The sequence below is a fragment of the Stigmatopora nigra genome, chromosome 5 (assembly GCF_051989575.1).
Source record: "Stigmatopora nigra isolate UIUO_SnigA chromosome 5, RoL_Snig_1.1, whole genome shotgun sequence".
NCBI lineage: Eukaryota > Metazoa > Chordata > Actinopteri > Syngnathiformes > Syngnathidae > Stigmatopora > Stigmatopora nigra.
Genome location: NC_135512.1, coordinates 10978940 through 11006434, shown reverse-complemented (window position 1 = coordinate 11006434; position 27495 = coordinate 10978940). Strand labels below are relative to the sequence as shown.

The 27495-nt window shown below is 36.6% G+C and overlaps 1 protein-coding gene across 3 annotated transcripts; it reads right to left on the bottom strand.

Moving 5' to 3' along the window:
• Positions 1-21: 21 nt before the first annotated feature.
• Positions 22-26820, bottom strand: homer3b (homer scaffold protein 3b). Of its 3 annotated transcripts, XM_077716845.1 has the most exons (11): positions 26508-26820; positions 24387-24432; positions 17190-17346; positions 15168-15299; positions 13816-13923; positions 11483-11491; positions 9181-9317; positions 6880-7036; positions 3761-3871; positions 2423-2503; positions 22-263 (listed from the first exon to the last, which is right to left on the bottom strand). In XM_077716845.1, the coding sequence occupies exons 2-11, from the start codon at positions 24407-24409 to the stop codon at positions 78-80; spliced, it is 1101 nt and encodes a 366-aa protein (XP_077572971.1). In that variant the 5' UTR covers positions 24410-24432; positions 26508-26820; the 3' UTR covers positions 22-77. The 3 variants fall into 3 exon arrangements, with proteins under 3 accessions (XP_077572971.1, XP_077572970.1, XP_077572972.1); XM_077716844.1 differs by lacking the exon at positions 24387-24432; XM_077716846.1 differs by lacking the exons at positions 11483-11491; positions 24387-24432.
• Between the last annotated feature and the right edge of the window lie 675 nt (positions 26821-27495).

Below are 27495 nucleotides of genomic sequence, written 5' to 3'. Positions count from 1 at the left end.
TATCAGTAAATGCCAAACGAGTTCAGAGTAGTGAAAATGTGTATTGACTGTAGAGATACAAACGGCTTTAATCGGGACTACTTATCCACCAGGTTTGCTAGACTTTGTCTCAAGTCACTCAAGTCGCAGATTTTCACATCGAGGGCCTCGAGGAAACTTCGGACTTCCACCTCGGCCTTTTCACGTTCTTCCCTGCTGGAGTTGAGCGTCTTTTCAGTGCTTCTGATTTGACCCTCCAGCTCGACATTTCGTCTTTCAAGCTCCTGCAAACAACCCTTAGTTAAACACCAGCCTATCAGAGACCTATTTGTAGAAATATAGTTCTAAAACAATGTCTGATATTTCTTTCATTGATGGTGAAGTGCCCTTTCTTCATAGCTGGTACAGAACACCAGCTTTCTCCAATGATTGTCCACACTATCTAATGTGTAAATGAAATTGTGTTGACATTAGTAATGTATTTTCCTTGACATTTGTCCAAGACAAAATAATGAATACCTCTAGTTGTCAAAGTGCAATGAATTGTATTAAGACAAGTTTAGTTTCAACCTGAACCAGTTGCCTTTCTGCTTTAAAGTCAGAACTTGCGCTTTCTTATTTACCATCTAGTGAAGTTAGACTCAAATTATTCCAGTTTATTTTCTGTCCGTCTGTTTATAAGATTTAAATTTGCACTTGTGCTCTTTGTGAGGACGATTGAGTGGTAAATTCTCAAAGAAGAGGCAGGTTGAATAGATGAAGCATGAATGTACATCCATGAAAAGTGCCACTAGACAAAATGAATCAATCAGTATGCTTTTGATTGAAGAAAGAAAAGTCTTTTGTTTTGTCCTTGAAGACTACACTGAAACCAAATGTTTAGCATTATTGCACAAGAGGTAACTGCAAAAATGGAAATTAGCCCTTACAATCTTACATATTTACATATATATGGTCATTAACATGAATATGAATATGTTCAGGGCCTGTGTGGGTTATCTCCAGGTAATTTGCACAAGAGGTAACTGCAAAAATGGAAATTAGCCCTTACAATCTTACATATTTACATATATATGGTCATTAACACGAATATGAATATGTTCAGGGCCTGTGTGGGTTTTCTCCAGGTACTCTGGTTTCCTCCCACATTCCAAAGACATGCATGGTAGTCTGATTGGACACTCTAAATTGCCCCTAGGTATGAGTGAGCGTGAATGGTTGCTTCTCATCTTTGTGCCCTGCGATTGGCTGGTCACCAATTCAGGGTATCCCCCGCCTCTGGCCCGAAGTCAGCTGGGATAGGCTCCAACACCCCCCGCAACCCTAGTGAGGATGAAGTGGTTCAGAAAATGAGATGAGATAGTGGTACAGCAGGCAGCAGACTGCAATTCCCCATTGTACCAGTAGAGATCAGCAGTATCCAAAACAAACAAAGATAAGTGGTACCTGCAAATCTTTGAAATAAGTAATGTTTTTAATCAGTTGCATCCCAGTAGAAAGAATAATGTTTAACACATTGAAACATAATAGATTGATTTTGATTGATTGATAAATAGTGGAGGAACAATGTCAACAAAGAGCAATATTTCTGATGCTAATTGCTGTGTGTAGTCATTTTTGAATGCCAGAAGTGTTGTAGCCAATCAAATGCGTGTATTACAGATAGTTTGCATTGCTCATGATGTCAGACACTCAAAATTTCCTAGGAGACATGAAAGTTGACACATTTTTAGTCGCATAGTGTCTACACCTGAACACTAAAAGTACCTACTCAATTTGTTCGCAAAATCAGAATATTTGTAATTATTTCATAAGACTGTGTACTAATAATATGTATTAAATGTGTAAACAATTTGTGCCCACCTTTTTTTCTTGGTCACCTATGTTGCCTCGGCTCAATTCAAACTGTTTGATTGCACTTCGGTTTGCTTTCGCATCCTATACATACTTATTATAGATGAAGGAAATAAATTCGGGAATTTTTATTTGATTCGTGAACCAAAATATTTAACGCCTTCTCTGCCATTCTGACATGTTGTCCGTAAGTTAAACCTTACCCACCACCTAAAGGACTTCTGGTCTATCTGACTTGGCATTTGTTTCAAAATGTCAGGACCAAAATGTTTTCCGTTTTCTGTGTTTAAACATTATTTTCTCTGTTATCATAGTTCCAAGAAAATCACGACTGGCATATGTATATATTTCTATATATATATTTCTGTTTCTAGAGCAACCGTCACCAGGTCATTTGTATTAAAAAAATATCCACATATAAGGAGAACACACGGAAAACCGGCTGAAGCTTTTAAGTCAGAACAATTAACAATGGTACCCAATTTAGTCATTGAAAGGAAATGTATTAGTCCTCATTATTCTGCACAAGCTGTTAACTGCAATATAATTCAGCTTGAGAAAAAAAATGGGGGGAAAGAAACAACTTTACCTGGAGTCTTTCTATGGCCTCTTCTCTTTCCCTCTCGAGCTCCTTCACATCACAACTCTTGCTCTGCAGACTGTGTATTTCCTATAAATGGTTAGATAAAAAAAATGTCACAAGGGAGCCCTTACTGTGAATATTAGAGAGAAAGTTGTTATTTTAAGCAAAGGCACAACAAAAAATACTTTTGACATGTGTTAAAGTAGGATGGTCCTTTGGGAATTTGGACTGTGTTTATCTGTTGTGACAGACTGATTGTATTGTTAACCACAAAAGCAACAACTCGAAGGGAATTTCTTCCTGTGATTTCATTGTCAAATGTTGTTTTATTTGAAGTAAAATTGACTAACCCTTTTAAAACAACAAACATAATTAATCCATGTTTGCTTCACTTCAACATTCCTCATGAAGTGTAGTGTAGATATAGCTTTGCAACATAATTGCACTTCTGTAAAACGCAAGGCTGACAAATACTGCATACTTGGCGAGAACTCTGTTTCTAATGTTACACTTAAAAAATATTAGGAAAAAAATGGAAGTGTTAATGTTTTTGTGCCGGTAAGGGCGTGCCTTGGAGTATAAAAAAAGTGCTCAACCAAGTAAGTGGCCTTGACAAGACAAGAACAAAGTCATAACAATAACATTTGTTTTAAGGTGCTTTTTTCACCCCAATAATTACATGAGGTCTCTAAACATGGCTTGCACACTGAGATATGATCGTGAATTTAGAAAATAATTTGTTAACATTATATCTCACTTTTTAAAAATGCAACCAAAAAATCCTTCGAATTTTCCAAAAGTTTACACGGATATGGAACTTAACACTTTAAAATTAAGACCCGAGCTATCCTGCCACTCAATTTTTAAATTCTCGACCAAATGCATGAAAATGTATTCAACAATAGTATTCACAGTACAATTGAATCTGATATCAAAATACAACTCCCCAGAAATATTTAGTGTTAAGGCATTGATGTTGAAAATGAAAGCATCAACCCTAATCAGGATCTTTGTTCAAACAACGGATTCCCTTTACTTCACGTTTTTCACTTTTCCACTGCGTCATTTGTTCCTCATGGGCACTGAAAAGTGATTCTTTCTGACTTTATTGAAATAGAAATTTAAGCGAGATACTCCCAAGATGTCGCTCTTGTCATTATTCTTACAATGTCTATCACAAAATCTAAGAAAAGTCTTTAAACATGCAGTTGCAACTAAAGTACCTCAGGCCGCTTTAAGATGTAGAAAATTACAGTTGGTCGAAACTTTCTCAGTAAAGCTAAGTTAGGATAATGAGCAGGAATGGATGTGCGGCTACAGAGTGGATTGTGTCTTATATTTTACCTGGTCTTTGGCACTAAGCAGGGCTTCCAGCTCTTCCAGTGAGCGGCTAAGCTCCTCTTTATCAGCGTGAGCAGCAGCAGGATGGCCAAGCTGTGCCTCCAAGTCTGCCACCTAGAAGATAACACATTGATATTTAATAGAATCTCACATTTCATCATTAGGATATTGATCACAAAAAGATGGGTGCACGATTACTGTGTACTTGTTGGTTCATTATTTAACAATGACTTGCTCTATTTGCAAATACATTAAGGATAAAGTCAATCCAATGTTTATAAATACAGGTAGCAACCATTTGAAAGTATTTTTCATGAGCCTAACGTCATACAGTCAATAAAGTCCCCTAATTAGTGAGGTGCTTAATTTGTCCTCATCTAAATATAGCTGCTGTTGTGATGCAATTTATAAGCAATGTCAAACTAAACAAAGCACTGCATCAAATACGACTTTCATTCGTTTTTTTTTCTGTTGTAAAATCTGTTGCCGTTGGTAAATCTGATTACCGAATTAGAAATTAGGTTAGAGATCATCATCCATCAAGCTATAGAATTGATCTCATTATGGTGATTATCCGCTGATGAGCTTTAAGGGGGTTTATCAAGCCTAATGAATGGTGTCATTTACAAATGACAGATGGCAACTCACATCCTGTTATCAGCAGACTGCTTACACACCTACAGATTGTTTATATACAAAATAGATTCAACGAAGAGAAAATTTGGAACATAGTCACCCAAGCTTTACCATATTTCAGAACATCACTGAAGACTACAGCAATATATTCCATACTGCGTATGAATCATGTAAATTCTGGTGATCCATTCTGCCCCTTGTTGTCTGACTGGCAGTAGTCACGGCAATGAAACATCAAAATTGACATTAAGAACACTTATGTAAGCTGTTTTCCTCATCTGACCCACTTACAATTTTTCAACATATTTTTTGAAAAGTCAGAAAGGTGAGCTTTGATGTGATTTAACAACTAATTCAATTTTATGGTTTGCACCGTTTGCACTTATACGTCACGGCTCAGTGATCACAAAGCCGAATGGAGCATTGAATTCCCATCTGAATAAGCTTATTATTAAAAAAAACAGCATTATAACTACATATTGAATATTGTAATATTGTATATATACATATATATGCATATACATATATATGCATATATATATATATATATATATATATATATATATATATATATATATATATATATATATATATATATATATATATATATATATATATATATATATATATATATATATAAACATATATATACATACATATATATATATATATATATATATATATATATATATATATATATATATATATATATATATATATATATATATATATATATATATATATATATATATATATATATATATATATATATATATATATATATATATATATATATATATATATATATATATATATATATATATATATATATATATATATATATATATATAAATTACTGGTTTACTTACTGTTCAAGTACGTACAGCAATTACATGAAAAATAAATGAATGTTTCCAATCTCATATGAAGTATTTTCTCTATGTTCTGTGAATGAATAATCCCATTTGTTTACTCACTGACAGAAAACGGAGCTGTTGCGAAACTTTGCGCAGAAAGTTGCTAAATCAGTATACAAAATTCTGCATACTGTAATTGCAAAAAGCTTTCCAACAACCTTACATTGATATGATCACCCATACACTATTGCGATTCAAAATTTGAGGGTGACTCTTGTCTTGTTTTAATTTCCTTACATTGGTGATGCATGAAATGCCTATGTAATTATTTGCTTCAGTACGTGGCTAATGAATAGAGAGGTATCTGGAATTGTAACGCCCATGCGAAATAGGATCCTGTCATATTTTGAAGAATCACTATTTTAAATTTCACCCTTATACACCGAACTTGGCAGAGTCTCAGAGAAGCCATGCAGATCGTTTTTGTTTTCTCATGTGACAGTGTCGATCTCCCCAAAGCTCCCTCTTTCTCTGAACTCCACAGGGAGCACTGTGATTGCTATCAAACTGACAGTCAACAAGGAGAGTAGAAAAAAAAACAATGGACACATAAGACTTGACTAAATACATCAAGCTGACAAGCAAGAGTTCATATCAATATAGCCTAGAGCAGTTTCAGAACAGTGTAAGCTAAAAATCACAATAATCAAAACAATAAAAAAAATTAAATCATCTCTCACTGTCAATCAAAATTCAAATTTACCCTTTAAAAGAAATATCCTCTCCACAGTGTCTAAACTGAAACTCATTTGATGGTGCAGTAATCCATGACGTAACAATACACCGTATGACAAAGTGTAATGTACAAAAAATGTACTTGCCACTACTGTAGAGAACATTGAAACATATGTGACAAGGGATTTAGAAGGATCCCTGAAGTCCTAACAGTAATTCATCATGTTCCTCTAAGTGGGACAGCAAGGGTAGAGAAGGTGGACAGTATCGAAGTCTGCCCTCCACTTTGCCAAACCCTGGAGGCCTGCTCTAGTTCCAGCCACCTGGTTGACATTGCGGTAGAGAATGCCAATGTGTGTCTCTATTTGGGGATATCATTCACCTGGACTCTTGCTAATGGAATAAGCCGTTGCGTGGGGGGAAAAAAGGGGGAGTGTTTTATAAGGAGGATAGGTTTTTGACAAAGGTCAGTTGCTGCACCAAATAGTATAGTCACCTTGAAAATGATTGTTTTGATGGATCAAGGCCATATAACTTGCACAATGAATTAAACATGAAATACGGACCCTACATTTCTCACAAGACCTTGTCAAAAGAAATAAGTCCATCTCTCCACATGGTTATGAACAAGCGAAACAGCTCTTGCAAAATGCATTGCAATTGTAACATGTTGTCAGCTCCCTCAAATGCACAATGTGTGTTTAAAAGAGTTGAGGAATTTCATGAATTGAACTTTTTTGCCATCATCCAATAGCATCAGTAGTAAGAAGTCAGTTGTAAAGTTTTTTTGTTGTGTCTTTTCCTTTGGAATAACTAAAATTGTGCTATGAAAACACAAATCCATGCTACTTTCAAATCTGGTGAAGGGCTACTAATGCTTTGCAATTGACCCACCTGCTCTCGAAGTCGGTCCGTTTCCTCTTGGTATTCATCCAACTGTTGCTTCCACTGTTCCACACTGCCGTTGGCCTCCTGCAGCGCTGCCACAAGCTTGGAGTTACTGTCCTGTAAGGTGAAAAGTTCTGCCTCCAGATTGATTTCACACATGGACCTAGGTGGCAAAAAGTTTTTATTTTACTTTCAGATGACTTCAATTTTCATTTTAGGGTGAAATAATAAAATGCACTAAGCATAACATTAGGTATTCTAATGAGTTTGTGATACCAACTTGATAACAGAGCCAAATGTTGAAATATTGAAAATTAGCTAGCTCAATAACTGAATCTGACAAATATGTAGCTTGTCACTGCTAAATCATTAATTGTGTCTAGTTATGGTAAAGGGAAAGAAACTGTAGCACGATAGTTTAATGTGTATGTATTTTTCGGAGTATAAATTGCGCCTGAGTATGAGGTGGCAGTTTATATGTTAAAGTAATAGTAAAATATGGAGCAGCAGAGACAATAAGCAAAGGCGGGCCCAGCCACACTATGAAAAAAAGTACGATTTATAGTCTGGAAAATACTGTAATTTCCTAAGCATAAAGTTGAAGCCTGCATGTGCAAATTTGCACACCGGTGAATAATAAAAATTAAATAAAGCATGGCTACCTACCTCTATGGGCATAAAGACCCAATGTCTTAAACGTTATATGTAATCCTTTTTTTTACAATTATGTCTTCAAAATGTCACTGGCATATAATTAAGACAAAATAGCCTATAACCACTCTAGTATATAATTGCTGCTGAATGTACCTGAAGTGCTAAACCCACAATAAAGCTGTGTGCAGTATACCCGTAAAAGGGAACCAGTAATCTCTTTTAGTATGCTCACAAGTGTTACTGGCCTGGTCTTTTTTGCTCATATTGCATTAACATTTTATCTTAAGAGTGGCTTTAACAAAAATAAATCGATATTAACGCTGTAGGAAGAACAAATGGAAAAAAAGGGGGCAAGAAACTGTAGTAATAACAGTTTAATGTAGTTTCTTAACCATAAAGCTGAAGCCTGGATGATCTATCCATTTTCATAGAAACAAAAAAAAAACTGATCTGAATTAGATTATGGCCGATAGTCACCATGAAGTGATATGTTGGTGAAGGTCAGGATTTAGTCAGGATATCAAATATACCAGAGGGCTTTGAAATGCATTACCGTAAGTCATATCTTTCCACAGCTTAGCAACCATACAGCTATTCACCATAGCAACAGAGGAAAAGATCCTGCACAGGCTGATAGACTCATCAAATAAAAGCATCTGGATTAGAGTTGCTCATGACATGTTTTGCTTTTTGTTAATCTCATACAAACCACTATGATGACTGTGGCACACAAACTAGATAAAGACATGTATAAAAAATTGGGGATGTCCACTGAATGGACCAATTAAATGTGAGTTTTTTTTGTTTTTTTTTTAAACTGAAGAACACAAGGACAAAGTCTCCACTAGGCAAATCTGTTTTTCTTGAGTAGAACACTTATTCAGAGCTGCTCCACTTAAAAATATGTTCAACTCATTATATTTCGACTGCGTAAAGGAAATCTTGTTGTATAATAGTTTGCCTAAGTAGTTACAATTTTCACTTCAGTTAAGTGCATGCACAAATTGTGACCTTCTAAATGATAAGTGGATGATGATCCACTGTGAAATCAGTGACAATCAAGATTGGATGTGTCGATAAAATGGGCCAACTTGTCTCACGACTTCACCAGTGCATGACAAAATAACCTATATTTGGCACAAGCATTAATCAACTAATTCTCGGTTTTGTGACACTTTAGGCTCATTTTAACTTTATATTCTCCTCTCAGTAAGCCCTTTTTAAGTGGTACTCATCCAACCCTAAAATACCAGTTTGGCTCTCAGCTCATCCATTGGGGGAAAACAGTGTTTTTAGGAGACACTACTAGACAACATGGACACTGTTTACGCATTTAATTGTGTTAGTTCTCAGGCTTTAAATTAATCCATTGCTTTATCTAGTCAACGGGTGAACAGAGGAACATTATATAAATTATTCTGCCTTTAAGATTTTAGAATCATGTCAGTGTGAGAGTGTATTGCAGTTTTACATCACTGCGAACTACAAATGCAATATTATACATACTGCTCTGCCTATTAATTAAAATAGTTATCATTTCAATACATTTTAGCTTTGAAATTGTTAAATGGAATTTATCAACTTCAATAATTACTTTCAATTTGGACTCCGACATAAATTGTGAAAATTAGAAGAAATGGTAGATGTTATTACCCTTCAGACAACATCTTCTTGACCTTCTCCTTCTCCACTGTTAGTTCCATTTCTGCACTTTTACTGCGAAATAACTTTTCCTCCCCTGGACCGTTAACTGTCAGCAGTGGTGGAGAATGACGGTCATCTGACAGCTCCTAGACCACCCGCAAAAATACAAACAATTTAGCTTAATAAGACACCAAAATGATTATTTTATTCATTATTTATATGTTCCTGGATAACACAGTAATTAATCAATCTGCTCCACAGTGGAGGAGGGTTGGATTTGAAAGTTGCCTCCAGCTTTTCTGCATGTTTTTGTTATAGTTGTGTGTGAGAATTCTACAAAAACTCCAGCATTTTCCCAGATTTCAAACAGCTTGGACAGAATGTCGGGTACACTCTGATCTGGTCACCAGCCAATTAAAAGAGAAATATTTTCTTTTTGTTTTGTTGTTGGCCACTTCAGAGTTACGGTTTCTTTTGGATGGCCATCTCCAATTTCATACAAAATCATGAATAGCTGAAATGATTAAATAGACATAATATATTGAATTATAACTTGTTGAGAAATCTGAAAAGTTAAAACCTTTTGTTGTATATTCAAAATTTAGGCTTGTGAATCCAAAAGTCAAGATCCCAATCGTTTTTTTAAGTGACAATTTGCATGATAAATGTATACATGAATTAACAAAAATATTAAATAGAATCTATGTTGTTTATGTGTGGATTATGGGCCGTGCGTTTGACATCTGCGACAAAGAACAAAGTACATGTGAGTAGAAATGATGTTAAATTTAGCAAAACCTAATACATTCGGAATTATTTTTCATCCTCATGATGTCATAATGGCTTTCAAATAATTCCAAACACTAAGACACTGAACAAACTGAAAACATAAATGGTTGAGTAAATTCGTTTTACTCTGATTAAGATGAAAATTAAATATTGATTGTGACAGCACACCCGTTGGGAACCCTTCAATGTAGTTTGTTTGGCACATTTGAGTTCCCTGTCCACTTATTTCTTTTTCTGTGCAAAAAGCAAAATAAGACACCAAATAATAGCTGAGGCATTACACTCTTGCACTTACTTTTGAGAAGTCTTGTAATATTAATTACATCGAGCCTGTCAGTATTCCCCCAAGGAGGATAGTGTATTATCTAGTACTCTGCAGCCCTGACTGCCCATATGGAGGCAAATACAGAAATTAAACAAAAGGCCCGCAGATGTAGAGAAGCAAGAAGCCCCGTGAGTAAAATCAAAGTAAAAGAAGACAACTATGGTCAAGGTTTAAAGCCAAAGTATTATCTGTGCTTGTAATGAATTTAACAATTCACTCTGTGGAATGATTGTATATATTATGAATGGGATTAAAAAAAAAAAAGCAGAATTCCCTCCATGTTGTTTCCTAACAAGCTGAGTGGGAGTTACTGTTGCACCATCTACCAAGTAACATCTCATTAGTCAACTTCAAAGAATTTGAGTATTCTTTCTCTCAAGGGTTTTTAACGACTAGGGAAGTATATCAGATAGATTTTTCAGATATGAAACATTTCGTTAGAAGTTGCAACATCTATTGATAAATTCTGACATGGACAGAACAAATTTAGACGACATAAATATCTAAGAGTGGTGTAATGTGATTTTACAATTTGAATTATTGCCAAATAAAAAATATATATACTACACTGGAAGTTCGAATGTGTTTGGCCATGCTTTGATCACACAGCCTGGCTAGGATTTTGAAAAAGATATGCTTTTTACAGGGCAGTGCAATGCCCTTGTGTTTAGCATGCCAACAGTCCTCAAATGGCAAGGTTCTTGTTATCTTGTGCGTGTTCTTCCTGACTACTAAAAAAAATGTCATGTCAGGGGATTGGTTGGATGTAGAATCTAACCCAAAATCAGATGGGAGATTCTTCAGCCCAGCCATAACCCCTAATGAGGACGAGCACTACCTAAGATGGATCGATGGATGTCTTTACATTTTTATTCATAACAAATAGCAGAGATTTGTTCATGCTGCTCAACAACAAACAAAAGGATTAGCAACAAAAAAAAGGACAAACAAACCAATGAAGAGGAACTCTTCCTTGTAGAGGTAAGCATATTTGCAGTTCAGCAGCCAGTGTTAACAAAGGCAGTTCTCTTTGTGAAAAGCACAAGCCGTATTCTGAAGTTACATTAGGCTCTCAAGTCAGATTTGATCAGACTTCAGATTAATTATTCACCAAACCCATCATGCAACAGAGATGAATAACAAAGAATATCATAAAATATCTGCCTTAATATTGATTTACGGTAACATTTCACATACCCGAGACAGCTGATTGTGTGTCCACATCCCATGAGGCAGCAGTAAAATAAAGATAGAGGAGAAAAATTAAAAAAAAATGTCATTATGTGTTCTCCACGAGGTGACTGATTGGTAGATAGTTCTAGGATGTGCAGCACATTCATAGGTTTGTTGATTAAATTCTTTTTTTCAAGATTTTATCATGAAATTATGACAGTAAAATATGGCGATGAAAAAATATATATTATATATTAACGAAGAGTTAGACAATTTATTGTGAAATGCAGAACTAATCTAAACCAGAATGAACATAGGCTTCACCGTCAATGACATCTTGGCAATTTTGAAGATGAAGTTGCTTTTCTAAAAGCTTTTATCGTGATATGGCTGCACCTTTTTTTTGGAAGTACATTACACTATTGACTTATTTATTCGAGCCTCAGTCCATTTTGCTCTCTGAGCTTATATAAAGCTCTTGTCCCCACATTCTGAGCTTCATTGAGACCACAAGCCTCCTTCATTTATTCATGGCTCCAATGCATCAGTACATGCAAGGCTTCCCTTAATGTACCTGTGTAACCTCACAATGCAACACACAACAACTTCTAGCATGGTTTCAATGGCTACAAAATGTTATCAAATATTGATTACTGACATTTCAACTGTATTACTACACCCATCTGCATATATACCGTGGATGTTGTGGTATCCAATCAAAAGGCAGAGAAATACAACTGCCTCGACATTCATAAATGCTGACAAAATGTGAGTTACCACAGGGACAAAAGTATTGGGACACTTAACGATTATCCAGAATGTGAAAATGGTAGTTAATATGGAGGTAGTCGAAATAACTGTTTTTTCATTCATCCAAAATGTTTTTAAGGATTGCTGGACCTATGAGAGGGCCTTTAAGCTCTATTTTCAAGGCCATTTCATGTTTAATAAGTGTGAGGCCAGTGTCACAAGTTTATTTTCCCACACAAAACTTATGGATGCTTGGTTTTTAATTTCCTTCGTGGACTGCGGCACAGACAGGCTGGGACAGACAAAATATTTCCCCAAACAAACATTTAAGCAAATACTTGTCTGGGTAAGATAAGGAAATAAAATTCATGTTTAGAATAATAAATATTTCTGACACTGGACCTTATTGCCTGTAGCTTTTATATAACAGATGCTCCAAAGTACACATCTGCTGTTTTAGCAGAGCAAGTCCAAGTGAAGTGGAAAAGAAATAAAGACTGACTTTTTTTTGCCAGATGTATTTTTTTTCTTACATGTAGGTATATATATATTTTCTTCAGCAGGGTTGTCAAACTCATTTTCTCACAAGGCACAGCTACCACATTAGGGTCGTTATGAATGTGAACAATTATAGGCCACAAAGGAGTGTGTCATATTATTAACCGTATGGAAGGACTGGAGAAATAATTACTGCTGCATAATATAATACTAAAATACTAATCTGTCATGATATATACTCTGACAGTTAGCCCATCTAGAAGTCAATGAATGTTAATTTGTCCAAGTCCCTCCCTGTTTAGAACCTTGCACCTTGGATTTCCTGGTTTCCATGGTGAGACAAGCTATCTATCGCCTACAATGACATCCCAATGTCATTTATTGATTTGCTGAATACCTCATTTCTTGCTATTAAGGATAATGATTCATTTTTTCTAAGTTTAGTCCAACAATGGAACAACAGGGATGTTTATGTATGTGCAGATTTTTCTAGACTGTACTCGCTGTTGCATCCTACAGCAGCTATTGTATGCCAGGTAGACATTTGGGGGCAGAAATTTCTTTTCCTATGAACAATATTACAAAATACTTCACCTGTCCAAAGCCACTATGAAGATTCTTGAAAGAAAACAATGGCAAAATTATGCCTTGATGGTGGTATGACTTGATCTTTGCTAGTAAGCGTCCAATGCAATGTACCCACCGAAGTGCCCCTACGGGGGATTTTAGCAACACGGGTGGCTTTCATTGTGTTGCCCAGAACACCGCCTTTGATGCTGTTATTTTTGTTTGATTAAGAACTATTTTGATAAATGTTTAATCGTTTTGAGCCTATTTTGGTCTAAATCTTGGGATTTCAACCTCTTAACATTAATTACAGTGATTTTCCTAGTCTTCCATCATGGCAAGACATTTGCAAATATATCTGCTTTTCTACAAAGAAACATTGATGAATATATTTTTTTCTAAATTCTGTAATGTCATGAGCCAAACTACTGACGCACTAGTTCTCAACATTCTTTTACTCATTCATCTTCCACACAGCAATAAATTCACATGGTTGCACAAATGGAACAATCATATCAGTGTAAATTGGTGCTTTTGCTAACCTGTGGGGCAGCGATGCTAAGAGCAGGATTGGCCAGTTCGTACCGCTCCTGAGATTTCTCTCTGGCCAGTCGGGCTGCCTCCTTGACCTCCTTAAATTGTTCTGCAAACTGAAAATGAACAAAGAGTGCAAACAGGTGAACTCAGTATGCCTGTAAGCATTATTAAAAAACATGTTTTGAAATAAACATGGACCCAATCAGTCATTTCAATAGATTCTGATAATATACAATACGATAATATGTATTCCATTCACTTTTCAGCTTCCGTTTAGTTTCATGGTGGCCAACATTTTAGCCCTGTGATTGGCTGGCAACCAATTCAGGGTGTCCCTCGCTTTTGCCCAAAGTTGGGATAGGCTACTGGACCCCATCGACCCTTGTCAATCTCAGTGGTTTGGAAAATGAATTAATATATGCCGTCCAAATGTGTGGACATCACATTTTTGGTAGTCAAAGACTACAATGTAAAATTTTGGACGACAAGGGCTTGGTGTCCCCTTATGATGTGGACATCAATTTTCTCAAAACTACAACATAATTTTTTATTTTTACACTAATCAGGTCCCAAATAGCCTAAATATCAAAGATTACAAAATGAAAATGCATGCCTTTCAAGAGCCCGTGTCTTAAGAGGTTAAACCAAATCTGACTGTTTTACAAGGCAGTGAATCTGTTTTAAACTGGTTGGATAACTTTGTGTTTGAATGTAACTGGGTTACTGGGGTGGGGTCGGCAATGGCCCTGGGTGACAGGAAGCACACTTGCATGGAGGTTACACCAATAAAGTGTTGTCAACTGAAAAAAATGAGTGGATGTCTCATAGCTTTAGCCTCAACTTTAAAAAAAAAAAAGTTGTGGAACTTCTTGTATGTACCAAAATCCACTCCAAAAGGCAAATTAAGGACATTTACAAGAAACTGTTGCTCAGAATCTGCACTTTACAATCATTAACTTTTCCTTATCAATTTATTTTTGGGTCTATTAATAAATAAATAATGCTTCAGTTTTAGGTGGCCTTTGGTTCAAATCCAGGTTGGTCCACCTGTGTGAACATTACATGTTCTCCCTGGGCCTATGTGGGTTTCCTCCTGGTACTCACATTCCAAAAACGTGCATGGTAGGCTAATTGGATTGGACACTGTAAGTGCCCCTAGGTATGGGTGAGAGTGTGCATGTCCTTGTGCCCTGCGATTGGCTGGCCACTGATTCAGGGTATCGCCCGCCTTTGGCCCAGAGTCAGCCGGGATAGGCTCCAGCACCCAAGCCCCCCCACCCCCTGCAACCTTACTGAGGATAAAGTGGATCAGAACATGAGATGAGAGATGAGATTCTTCAGATTTTTTTCATCTTACCTGCTGCAGCTGCAGCTCTGTGGAGAAGCCGAGGCCATATACTGTATTAGCCCGGCTGTCGGCCCATTGACCAAACTTTTGGGAGGTTTTGGTGAAGGTCATGTTAGGGGTGATGGTGCTGTTTATAATAGCCTATTAACGGGAAAAACAAAAGAATGATTCAAGTGACACAGAACTTCAATTGTAAGTACAATTGACCTCGTTTTACAAATAACACTTATAAACCAATTCCAAGACTACTTTTCGCAAACTATACAAATTCCCTAGAGTCGAGATCATTTCTTAACTGATTTCATGCATTTGATGATTCATCCGAGGTCATATTTTGGGTTTAAAAAAACCCAATATTATATTTATAGTGGACGCCAATTATTCATTATTTGTCCTTAGGCCCTATCGCTTTTAACCGCAAATACCAAGGGTATGCTGTAGTCTTTGTCGGATGTTAAACAGATACAGTACAGAATCACATATCCTAGCCAGCTCGGAGCTAGTGGTTGTAGCTCATGGCCTGACAGACCTGCCAGCATCCATTCGCAAGATATGCTCTTTGAGCCAGTTCATGATTTTTAGAGCAAAACCCCTAAATAATGCATGTATTTATTTATTTATGTATTAAATTTATCCAGAAAGGGAGGTTTATATATTACGAATAACAAGACAAAGATTGTAGGACTGCATCCTTACTTTTAATAATAACATTTATTGGATTTTTCTGTTTGCATGTTTCTCATAAATCTGCCAACTAAGTCGAAAGTAGTAAATTTTAACATTGCAGCACAGTTACAAATGATAAATTGATAAGATAGGACTTATACAAGATTTCAATTGTAGCAGTGTAGTGGTCTCAGGTCCACCTCATTATTTTTGCCTTATTGGATGAATTGTTGCCTTTTTCTTTCTGTGAAACCTCGTCTTTTTTATGGACTGTTGAAATAATTCGATTCCTCCTCATTCATTTTGATGCAGTTATGTCATCACTTATTTGATAATTGATTTTCCTCCAAACATTTATGAATTAGGAACTATTTTCTTATTTTTAGATGACATGTCTATCAACTGTTGGTCAATTTTGACTCTTTTGATGATTTATGGCTCGGTAAATGAAGTGTTCAAATCAAGCACATGATAAAGTAGGATGTATTCTATTAAAATGATGTTATATTTTAAATAATTGAAGTCATAAGCACTTGAATTATTTATAAATATAGAGTATATTCTAAGACAGTTAGATTATATCAACTAAATTTGCACTGTACAGTATGTGCTTTGTGATAAAACAAGCAAAGAAGTTTCCATGATTTCTGAGACACGCTATTATCAAGTTGTTTTGCATTGGCTCACCAAAGAAGGTCATTTCCAATGACACATTATTCACAGGCACTCCATAGACAACTGGAGAAACATGAATAATGTCTTCATATACCAATCTCGTTAGTTTGAATTTGATTGTTATTCTTCTTGTGTGTCTCAAGACCTTGAAAAAGCTACAATGTAATATTTTTGCATTAATCTTCATGCAGGTCACACAAATAATCTCACTGAAACTTTATTAGCCTACGTTCACAATACAGAGCGTGACGCAAAATTCTTTTTTTTTTAATGAATTCCAACATTTAAGTGTGGTCAAACGTGACTTGTGTGAAGGGTCTGATTGTTTTGTCTAAAACTGTTGACACATTTCACTTGTTGATGAAATGTCTCAGGATTCAGCATTCATGATGCAGTAGGCATTGGGTACATGACTGGGAAACTTTCAGATTTGGTTAATGGATATTAATCCATTTTATATGTAAATATAATATATGCATCGTATCGAGAGCAAAGAAATCGGAATGACCTGAGATGTGAACTTTGTGTTAGTCATGCAAAATCCTAAGGAAGGCACTGTGTTGCAAATCTATTGATAGCAAGATGAACTCTTGACTTCTCTCGTAACATCAGTGTAACAGTCTATGATATCATCACCACTGTGATCTAAGACTAATGTAAGTTCATATGTGTGTGAATGCTCGTACTCACTTTAGTTCCGCCCACGCTAATGATGCGGTAGACGTTGCGGTTGGCATCATAGAAGAAGGACACAGTGACGGCATGCTTGCTGGCCGGCAGCCAATTGCGTTTGGTAGCCGGGTCGATCTGGAAAACATGAGCTCGGGCGCTGAAGATGGGCTGCTCCCTTCAAAATACATTGATGTTGGCGTGTTAATGGCTGAATTCATTCACAAGCTCTGACAAAGGCAACATGCTTGATTTTGATACGTTGCAACATACTTGCCTTGAATAGCAATAAGGTATCTGTTCCTACCACTTTTTCTCTATTTCATTCTCAACATATCTACAATATTTAGGAATATGCATATACTACTTTCAATACATTAAATCAATCTTCAGTATGGTTATTGTCACAATATCCACTTTAATATAACAGGCCATGCAGTAGTTATCCACAATACACCATTAACTATCTTATCTGTATTACAATTCAATATGTATTTTCACAAAATACATATAAAAACTGCATTTTTCCATAACAGCTATCCTTTATAACATAGTGATTGTTAATATAGTTAACAATGATATAAAAATCTATCTACAAAAATAGATAATCTTGCACAGTCATGTTTCAAACTGATAATTACAGACCCTAGCAATTAACAAAATTCAAATTACTAGTGGAGAGGATAAGGTTATTTTCAGTTACGTATTACACACCCAAAATGGGTTAAAAACCGCTGTAGACCTAAAACAACAATAACCAATTTAAAATTGTTGCTTAGTATTGTCATCCATGCATACAATGATGTTAATGAGGATAAAACAGGTCAGCAAAAGCAACACTCTTATTAAGAGACTTTTCTATATGGGTCAGCAGTGGCTATATGATGTATTGTTTTACATGGATTTGCTTTGTATTACCCAACATTTGCATACCAACAATAGCCATTGTTGCTGATGCTGCAGTAATAGCCAGAAGTGGCAGAGCCAAGAACACCACTGTTGTACCAGAAGGACATTCGGTATAAGTAACCGATGAAATAAAATGGTTTAAAAGTATATAATTGTAGAAAAAACTACTGACTTCATTGGTGGGCTTTACACATTAGTAAGTAAATGTTAATAATTTGCCACTTGATGAGTTAATGGGTAAATAAGGATAGAAAACGCTATTCATGATGCCTGAAATGAGTATACAATTTATTTTATATTCATTCGAGATTTATAGGAACATATGAAGGACATTTTTAAAAATGTCGGCAGTTGCTGAGAAAAGGTTTTATTTGCGAAATCCAGCTCACAGATGGAAGGGATAAGCACTACAGAGTTGGTAAAAAGCTGAAGGGACAACATTTTTGGCTTTAGATAAAGTATTTCTACAGACAACAAAAAGATAGAGGAATTGGCATGGAGAATTCAGGAGGCATTCAACCAAACATGATCTGGTCTGATGAAAAAAGCTTCAACGAGATAACTATTAAACCAATGCAAAACATATTTTGTCAGGAAAAATAACAGCCTTATTGTTTTAGAAATAGTAACACAATCAGTAATGCTGGTTAATTATGGTGTGTCTTCATTTTTTTTATCAAAGCCAAAAAAACAACTGCAGCAGAATCGCAGCAACACGCAAAATTGAGAGACGCAATCGTATCACTAATTATCAGGCATGAAGAAAATTAAAACAAACTTGAAACAAGCTTGATTTTTCTGAGAAAAACCAATTACCTGCCTGAATACCAGACAAAAGAAAGTACGAATTAATTATCATCCCAGCAAACGAGATGCAGCCAAAATTTCCACTTTATCGTCCTCTCATCTTAATGAGAAGTGATGATTGACAGCTCATCAGCTCCCAGTTGTCACACCCAATCACACGGGGAATGGAAATTTCTCATTTATTTGGCTTGTCTTGTTGTTGCCTCATGAAAAGCCTCTCAAACTAATCAACTCGGATGGGAATCATCACTCGGTGGTTCGAGGAAACTAACAGGATCAAATGATAATGTTTTTTTTGTTTTTAATTTCAGCAACAGTGAAGGTTATCCAGAGGCCGAGTGGTTCGTGCATCGGCTTCACAGTTCTGGTGTCAAAGTCTGATCACCAATTCAGGTGTCCCCCGCCTGGTGCTCGTACTTAGCAGTGATAGGCTCCAGCACCCACTGATAAGCGGTTCAGAAAATGAATGAATGAATGTGCTGTCTGCCATCTTAATAAAGGTCTGTGTGTATAGAAAGATATACAGATATCTTCCCGGGCCTGCATGGGTTTCCTCCGGGTACTCCGGTTTCCTCCCACATTCCAAAACCATTCATGGTAGGCTGATTGAGCTTTCTAAATTGCCCCTAGGTATGCGAGTGTGCATGGTTGTGCATCTCCATGTGCCCTATGATTGGCTGGCCACCAATTCAGTGGGTGCTCCAGCACCCCCTAGGACTCAAATGAAGATAAAGCATTTCAGAAAATGAGATGAGGTATTTCTAAATGAAAGTATTTGATACAATATCCAGTCATTTTTTTATATTCTTTCAGAGGCTTATGAAGGACTAAGGGTTAATCTTTTTACAGATCCCTTGGCTATGAGTGACGGTCATCAAATTTGTGACAGGTCATCTGAATCAATCAGATGCGAACTTTTCACGTCATACATGCATCCGTTCCTCCATCCCCTCCATCATACACACTCATTGCTGCTCATTTATGCTTGAGTGCACTGAGCGCATGCAGATTACAGTTCAGTAATTAAAGGGGTCACAAACATGTTCAGTTATGTTTATTTAAAGGATTTTGTCTCAATTGTTACTTTGCTATGTGAAGGCCTACTGTGTTTTTTTCCTGCCCTATGATCACAGTAGAACATTTTCCCCTCTATATTTTCCCTCGCACCTTGAGATCATCTTCCACTGTGTGTGTGTGGGTGGGAGGGTTGTGCCGGTGGGAAAAAATTGTGAGCCCCTCCACATGGGTTGGAAGAAAAAGTAAATATGAACACCCATACTTTATAATAGCTCCAAAAATCACAATACAATATTATGAAAACCTATCCACACTCTTTCTCAACTGAAAACTGGGCCACCTTTTGTGGACAGCGTCGCCCACCTGTCACCCCCCGCCCCTAAATTCCACCCCTGATGGGCACGTCACTTTGGTTAAAAACATTGATTGTTGCTCATACTTCTATTATGTGACCTTCAGTTACAAAAATAACAACGGAAAAATGTGTAGTGTTTTTTTACAAACAAGGAAAATTATCTAATATGATACAAGAAGAATGTATACACTCAGGGAAAGGCACCAAAAACCCTGTGTTGACTATTAAAGGTAATTAGTGAAGGAAAAGTAAACATTTAGAGAAACTTGGCCGTAGGGTATCAGTTTAGTATCTTTATAAGAAACCTTTTTTCAGAAGAGCTAGCACCACTTGTTTGAATTTACGTGTATTTTAGGGTTTAAAAAAGCTCTAAAGGGATTTCAGTCCAACAACAGAAAAACTGGATGGAGGCCTCCAGCGTAATATCGAACATTTATGAGAAATATTCTTTCATAAGTTTTGCACGAGTGCTCATAGTTCTGAGATCAAAGGTTCAATACGAGGCAGGTGGGTCACTTTCCTGTGTGGAGTATGCATGTTCTCTTCTGGCTTGTGTGGGTTTTCTCCGGGTATTCCAGTGTCCTCCCACATTACCAAAACAGCCACGGTAAGCTGGTTGAACCCCCTAATTTGCCCCTAGCTATGAGTCTGTGCGTAAATGCTTGTTTGTCTCCTTCTGCGTTGTGATTGGCTTGCCACCAATTCAGGATGTTCCCTGCCTGGTGACATTAATTAGTTGGAATAGGCTCTAGCACCCCTAAGGACCCTTCTGAGGATAAGCGGTAGGGAAAATGAATGAAGAAAATGACTTTCTGGGAAATGTTTGTATTAGTTTGTTTGCATTTTTTTTTAGTTATCGGCCTACACAAGCTAGTGTCAGTTTGACAAAGAGTGGCATTTGGAACAATTGAATGACCTGATCAGGGGGCAGCTGATACTTGTAGACTATTATCTGGGTCATGGAAACAGCTCTTGTCTAACTTTGAAAAAAAAAAAAAAAACATTGTTTGATTCTTTGCAAGGGTCAAGACAAGCTTAACATATCCTCAACAAGGTTAACATCTCCTTTAAGTCACAAACTCCGTCTTCAAGAAGTGTAGCTTGCTTGAAGCTGTTAGTGACCTGCTACCTACATGAATAATTAATGATCATTAAACCATCAGATGGCTGGGGGATGTGGGAATATAATATACACAGTATGCCGGCAATGATTTTATGCAGATCCATGAGGCTCTTGAAACAAAGACATTTGAGCTTAAGATGTTCCATGACAATGCCCCTAATTCAAAACACAAATCTAAAAGCAGCTTTTAAAATGAATGGAAATGGGATTACCAGTAATCATTTCCACAGAACACAAAAAAATGTGCTCACATTGGCAATGAGCATGTTTTAAATAGTGCTCGATAATATTGCTATAAATGTTAGAAATACAGGCCGGCCTTTCTTGTGTGTCTGTCTTGGCCCGAAAAAGTTTTGACACAATACAAATAGTGAATGAAAACTGAATGCATGGATATGGAAGTGTGGAAATTTCAATATTTTATTCTCCTTTTTGGAAATAGTTTCGTCTATAGCATGATGGATTGTGTTTACTGACAAAGCTTTATTGAATATAATATCCTTTAAAGCTAGAACTCATTATGGAACTCATGGTTCCACTGAAACCATAAGAATCCCTGGGTAGTACCAATATACATACAGTACATTATATTTAATGAAATACTATGCTTTCACCAGTCAGGCCAGGTTTTATATGTCCTGAAACAGACTGGTGCAATTGCAATCCTTAAATTACAATAATTAAAAAAACAATTTTATGGTTGTCAGGCTAATAATAACAAACTATATTTACCCTTAAGGGTTTTTTTCTGTCCTGGATACTGTATACCTCCAACATTAGAGTCTAAATGACGGGATCATTTGCACGGATAATTTTTAGCACCGCTGCTTTAAAAAAACAAACTTGTTCCCTCAAGATGTTCGATTTTTCAGGGGTGTTGTTGTTTTGGAAAATTTAGTATCAAGTTTATTTCTCCAAAGAGTTGTTATCCTTTGAACGTCCAGCCAATACGTTGGTTCATTCATCCAAGAGAAAATAAACACTTTTAAAGCCAAAGTAACATTGAGCCACGTGTGCGAACGACAACATAGAATTTGGAGTTGTCTGTTGTATGACAATAATAATTCTAATAATATATAATAATTATAATAATATTAAGTTGTCTCCAACCAGTGTGAACAAAATTCTAACGGTTCTAATAAGCTGGCTTCATCTAGTTTTATCTTTTATAATTCATATCTAATGTAAGTATTAAATAATAATGCAAAATAATTTTTAAATAAGGCTACTAAATAATACAGTGAATTAATCAACGTCTTAACTAACCTAAACAAACTTTGCAAACTTCTCTGTAAAATAGTACAGCAACAAAATCATTTAAACTACCTAGTGAACAAATCAGAACCCCTAAACATATTTCTAACCTAATTTATTTGTAAAGTAAAAAGAGCTCCAGCACCCCCTGCGACCCTAACGAGGATAAAGCGGCTCAGAAAATGAATGAATGAATAAAAAGAGCACCTGATCAGTTTAAAGCACACAGGCAATAATTCTATTCTAAAAGCCACAAGCCAAATAGATTCTGGGTCATATGACCCGGTAACGTCTCGGAATATCATGTTTGAAAACAGCTATGAAGCAAAGAAGAACTCTCTTTTAAAAAGTAGAACATACTTTGTACATGAAAGGTCAGCCAGTCATGCACGAGCATTGACATCTTTTATTCTTTATATTTCCCACCCACTGTACAGCTAGTTAGGCTGTCAAGAGCAAGTGAGGACTCAGTGTGCTATGTATATTTCGGTCATTATGAAATGAAATAACAAGGTGTGTCAAAAGTTCCATGACCTTGGTGGCAAACTACTTACTACAAACTATGTTATTCTTCTTTGAAGCAATCCGACATGAAATCAAATGAACCTTGCCAGATTTCTATTCTACACCTTCCAGCATTTCTGAAAAGATGCTTTCCACAGTTCTTTCATCAGAACCATCTTGATGTTCCTACCATCTTCAAAGTGGGTCTTCTTGATGACCCAAATGAACTTGTGAAAGAGGGTAGGGAGGGTCTATCACAAAAAGCCAAGTTGGGTGAGTAAGGAGCTTGCTTGGGCACACTGATGATATTCACAGCTATGCCCTGCCAGATGGGCATGGAGCTTGGGTGGAAGCTCCAAGTCAACATGAAGCAGCCACAAAATTTCCCTCCCACAACTTTTCCATCATCTCATATACTAAACAACTCAAATACAGAAGGCAGGCATTTAGTTGTTCATAAGGCTCACTTTGAAAGGCCAGACACATGATTCTAATTTGGATTGAAACATATATAGTCCTGGGACGTTCTGAAACTCCTTGTTAAATGAGGAAAGGTAAAAAAACTGACAAAATAAGCAAAGTCCATAGACTCTTAATCATCAATTTGATTAGTAAGTTAATTGATTGTCATTGAGTGACTTTGCGAAACATGGCATGTAACCTTGGATTTTTTAATAAACCCATAAAGTGCAAAAATGTCAAAACTATTAGAACAATGGTAAAACTGGTAGATAACTAGTCCTACATATTTTTGTTCCCATTGTACAGATTCAAGATTTAAATGAAACACAACTTTAAATCAGAAAATACAAACACACTTCACAATGACAAGAGTAGACAGGTGAAAGGAAAAGAGTTAATTCATGAAGTAGGGATGGGCATACTGATGTCGTTAGCTCCAAGGGGGAAAAAATCCCTAACGTAGCCTCTGGAAACAAATCAAAATTACAAAATTTGAGGCAAAAGCTGCTATGTGTTGCAATCTTGTACTAGAAGATCATTCCAAAGTGGCAAGAAATTATGAGGAGCCAAACATGATCTGTTCACTGCAACATTTTCAGTTATAAATTGTTTGCCAGAGCTTATTTGTTTGATTAAAAGTTATGTGATATTCATATTCACCAGAGGCATCTTGATCATTAGTGAAACAATATAGCTAAAAATAGAGTGATAGATTATTACACATCACTTGTTGCCCATCCCTGTCATGCATTGCAGTGAGATAAGAGAGGCAAGGGTGTAAATGTACCTTTCTCGGTGTAGTGGGTACATTTTAATGCTGGGAAAGAACTCCTCTGCAGCAGAACAAGAAGAAAGTCAAGGAAGGACACAGTGAGAAAAGTTAAGACAGTTAAGCAAGCAATGACATTTTACACAGTGTTTATATACAAGAAACCTCTAAATTGAACAAACTAACTTTGATTCTTTTTTTTTTATTAAACAGGCATCAAAAAGGTTGGTAAAAGCATAACAGTTCGGAAAATTAATAAAAGCAGATTCTATGATATCAATATTAAAATGCAACTTTATTGTTATGTCCTCTAAATCATTTAACAATGTGAATTCATACATTTGATTTGATTAGTTTTTTCCACACAACAATAAAAAACGTATTACTGTGAACCCGAACTGTGAAACCTCGTAACATTAAGATTTTTCTCTCGGAATATCACATTTTATGAATCTTTGTAAATTCTTACAGCACACCTGACCATCGCTCACGACACACCATTGTACCGCGCGGCACATTGTTTGGGAAACACTGCCCGAGGGGCTTCGGTGACTCGGTCTCCAGGGCTCGATGGAGCCTCTGCCATGGAGGTCAAGACACATCATGTCTATTTACGATAACATGCCCCGCTTGACCATCATTGGCCGGAGATGATCACGTGACAATGCGTGGGCAATCAGTACTGCTTTTCGGTGGCAGTCATCTGATTCTGGATTGAATATACATTGAAAAGGTTGAACTCAATGGGGAAAGAGCTTGAAAATTGAACAGAATGGTGATTCATCAGTCTCCCAGGACAGATTGTATTCGACCTGTACATTGTGGTATATATATAGCCATATGTCCGATAATATTTCCCCCCGGAAAATGCCAGATATTAAAACGGAAATCTTCATCACCTAGGTAGAAAAGGGGCCGAGTCAAATAATCACACTGCTTAAACAGCTGAATGTCAGTGCTGTCTGACATTTGCCTTTTTTGGGACGTGGATTGGCATTCATAAATGCCAGTGGATTTGGATTATCTGATAATGAGTCTTATGTTTGTGGAAAGAACCCTGATGTGATTTAAAAGGGTCAATGTGGACTGAGTTTCAATAATAATGGGTTTACTTGACTTGATTGTTTGATTTCCTGTTCATATTTCAAATAAATCTTACGGCTTAATGAATCATGACTTAGGTTGACCGAATTCTGCCCATTGAACCCATGTGATGGTTGGAGGTCTGACTATTATGAGGAAACTGGTTGGGTGCAGAGGGCGACTGTGTGATTGAAACAAACTATTGGCAGCATGCATAATCCAAACCAAATTTACACTCCCCAGCTGAAGAGACATGCAGCACAGCTTGCGCTTCCTCTTGCAAACAAACCAAATATATCCACTTTGCAACATGTAGATCAAGGGTGTCAAACTCGGGTTGGTTCATAGGCCGCATATAATATTTAGATTTATATATTTTTAAATAGGATAAAAAGAACTGGATCAAAATCCCTAAACATTCAGTTTTTTAATAGATTGAGCTTCTTTTTTCAACGTCTTTTAATGTTCAATATTAAAGTGGAAATATTTTTAAATATTTATTTTTCGATTTTACAATATGCTTTCTGAACTAACTACACAAAAAATGCAATTATTGGCTTAAAAGGGGGAAATAAAATCAGAAAAATATGATATACATCTCTAATCTTCATTTGAACTTCATCCTAAAATAGAAAGTCAGCACTCATGATTTACTTTCTCGGGCCGAACAAAATGACGTGACGGGCCGGATTTGCCCCCCGGGCCGCTAGTTTGACACCAGTGATGTAGATTGTAGAATTTGTGTGCGGTGGAAAAAGAACAGGAAATGAGTGGAGTCACTGCAAAATGCACATACGCGTGACCGCTACTTGTGCATTTCATCACGACTGTGAAGTTGGAACAATCTGAAGCCGTGTTCGAATCCTTGAAGTTCCTCACATAGTAAAATAACGCTGTCTACTTTTCGACGTCAGCCATGTTTCAAGACGACGTTCTTGGGTCACGAGGGTCAAGATGCAAGTTTACAAATGCAGCCTTTTCAAAAAGGACGACAATAAAGAGAAGTAGCAATCGGCCACAGAACACAGCGGAGGGAAGATTTTACGTCAAACTTACCCCATGCTCGGAGTAACCGACTTCATCCGACAGGAGTCCCCTCTCCTCAAATCAGTTGTTGTAGTCCAGACCTCCAGCCTGCCTCCCTTTGTCCGCGGCTTTCCTCATTCAACAACGCCGTGGCTACGACTCCGTGCGTAATTGCGCGCCGGAAACTATTTGAAAGCAATATTACCCACGCAAAGCGAGGGATGACGACCAAAGAAGGGATAAGGATCGCTTTCGGACAAAGTTCCACCGGGACTTGAGCTCGGTTCTTCTCCCGTCTCTGCTCAGTCACACTGGGATGATCCCACTACATTCATTGGTGGGACCTTTAGTCGTTATCACCGCCACCTGGTGGTTGTAAATCGCAACTGGGCATTTCACCCCGCCCCCAATTCCATCTCCAATGTAAATGTCATGAAAAATATGAACAATAAATCAGATGAAATCCAAAACAAGTTGTTCATCCCATTTCTGCAACTGTAACTTGACATATTATTTAACAATTGATTTATATTATATTATTATTCTGTTGATATTTATCAGTTAAATAGGACTACACTGCCTCATTCTGAACATATGTTTCTAATAAAATTTCCTTAAATTAAGTATATTTAGAACACATATCATACAATCATATTTTGGCTATATCACATACAAAAAATGGTGCAAAGTCATCAGAAGGGTTTGACTCATTGTTTATTTATTCTTCACAGTCCATTTCATCCCGATGAACATTCTGGCTGAGAGATGCTTTAAAAGAATTAAGCACACCTTATTTAGTATGATTTGAAAAGACAAGCAGCTTTGCTTATGAGAGTAAAGCAGAGATAAAATGGTACAGAAGAACAATGAAAGAATTTTGATTTACCTTTTTTTCTTCCAGTGGTGGCTTTTTTTTCAAGATACTTACAAAAATTAGCTCTTGTTTCCAATAGGCCAGAGGATGAACTAAACCTATCAGTCAAAACTTTTCACAGGGAGCCAAAAATGATGATAAAAC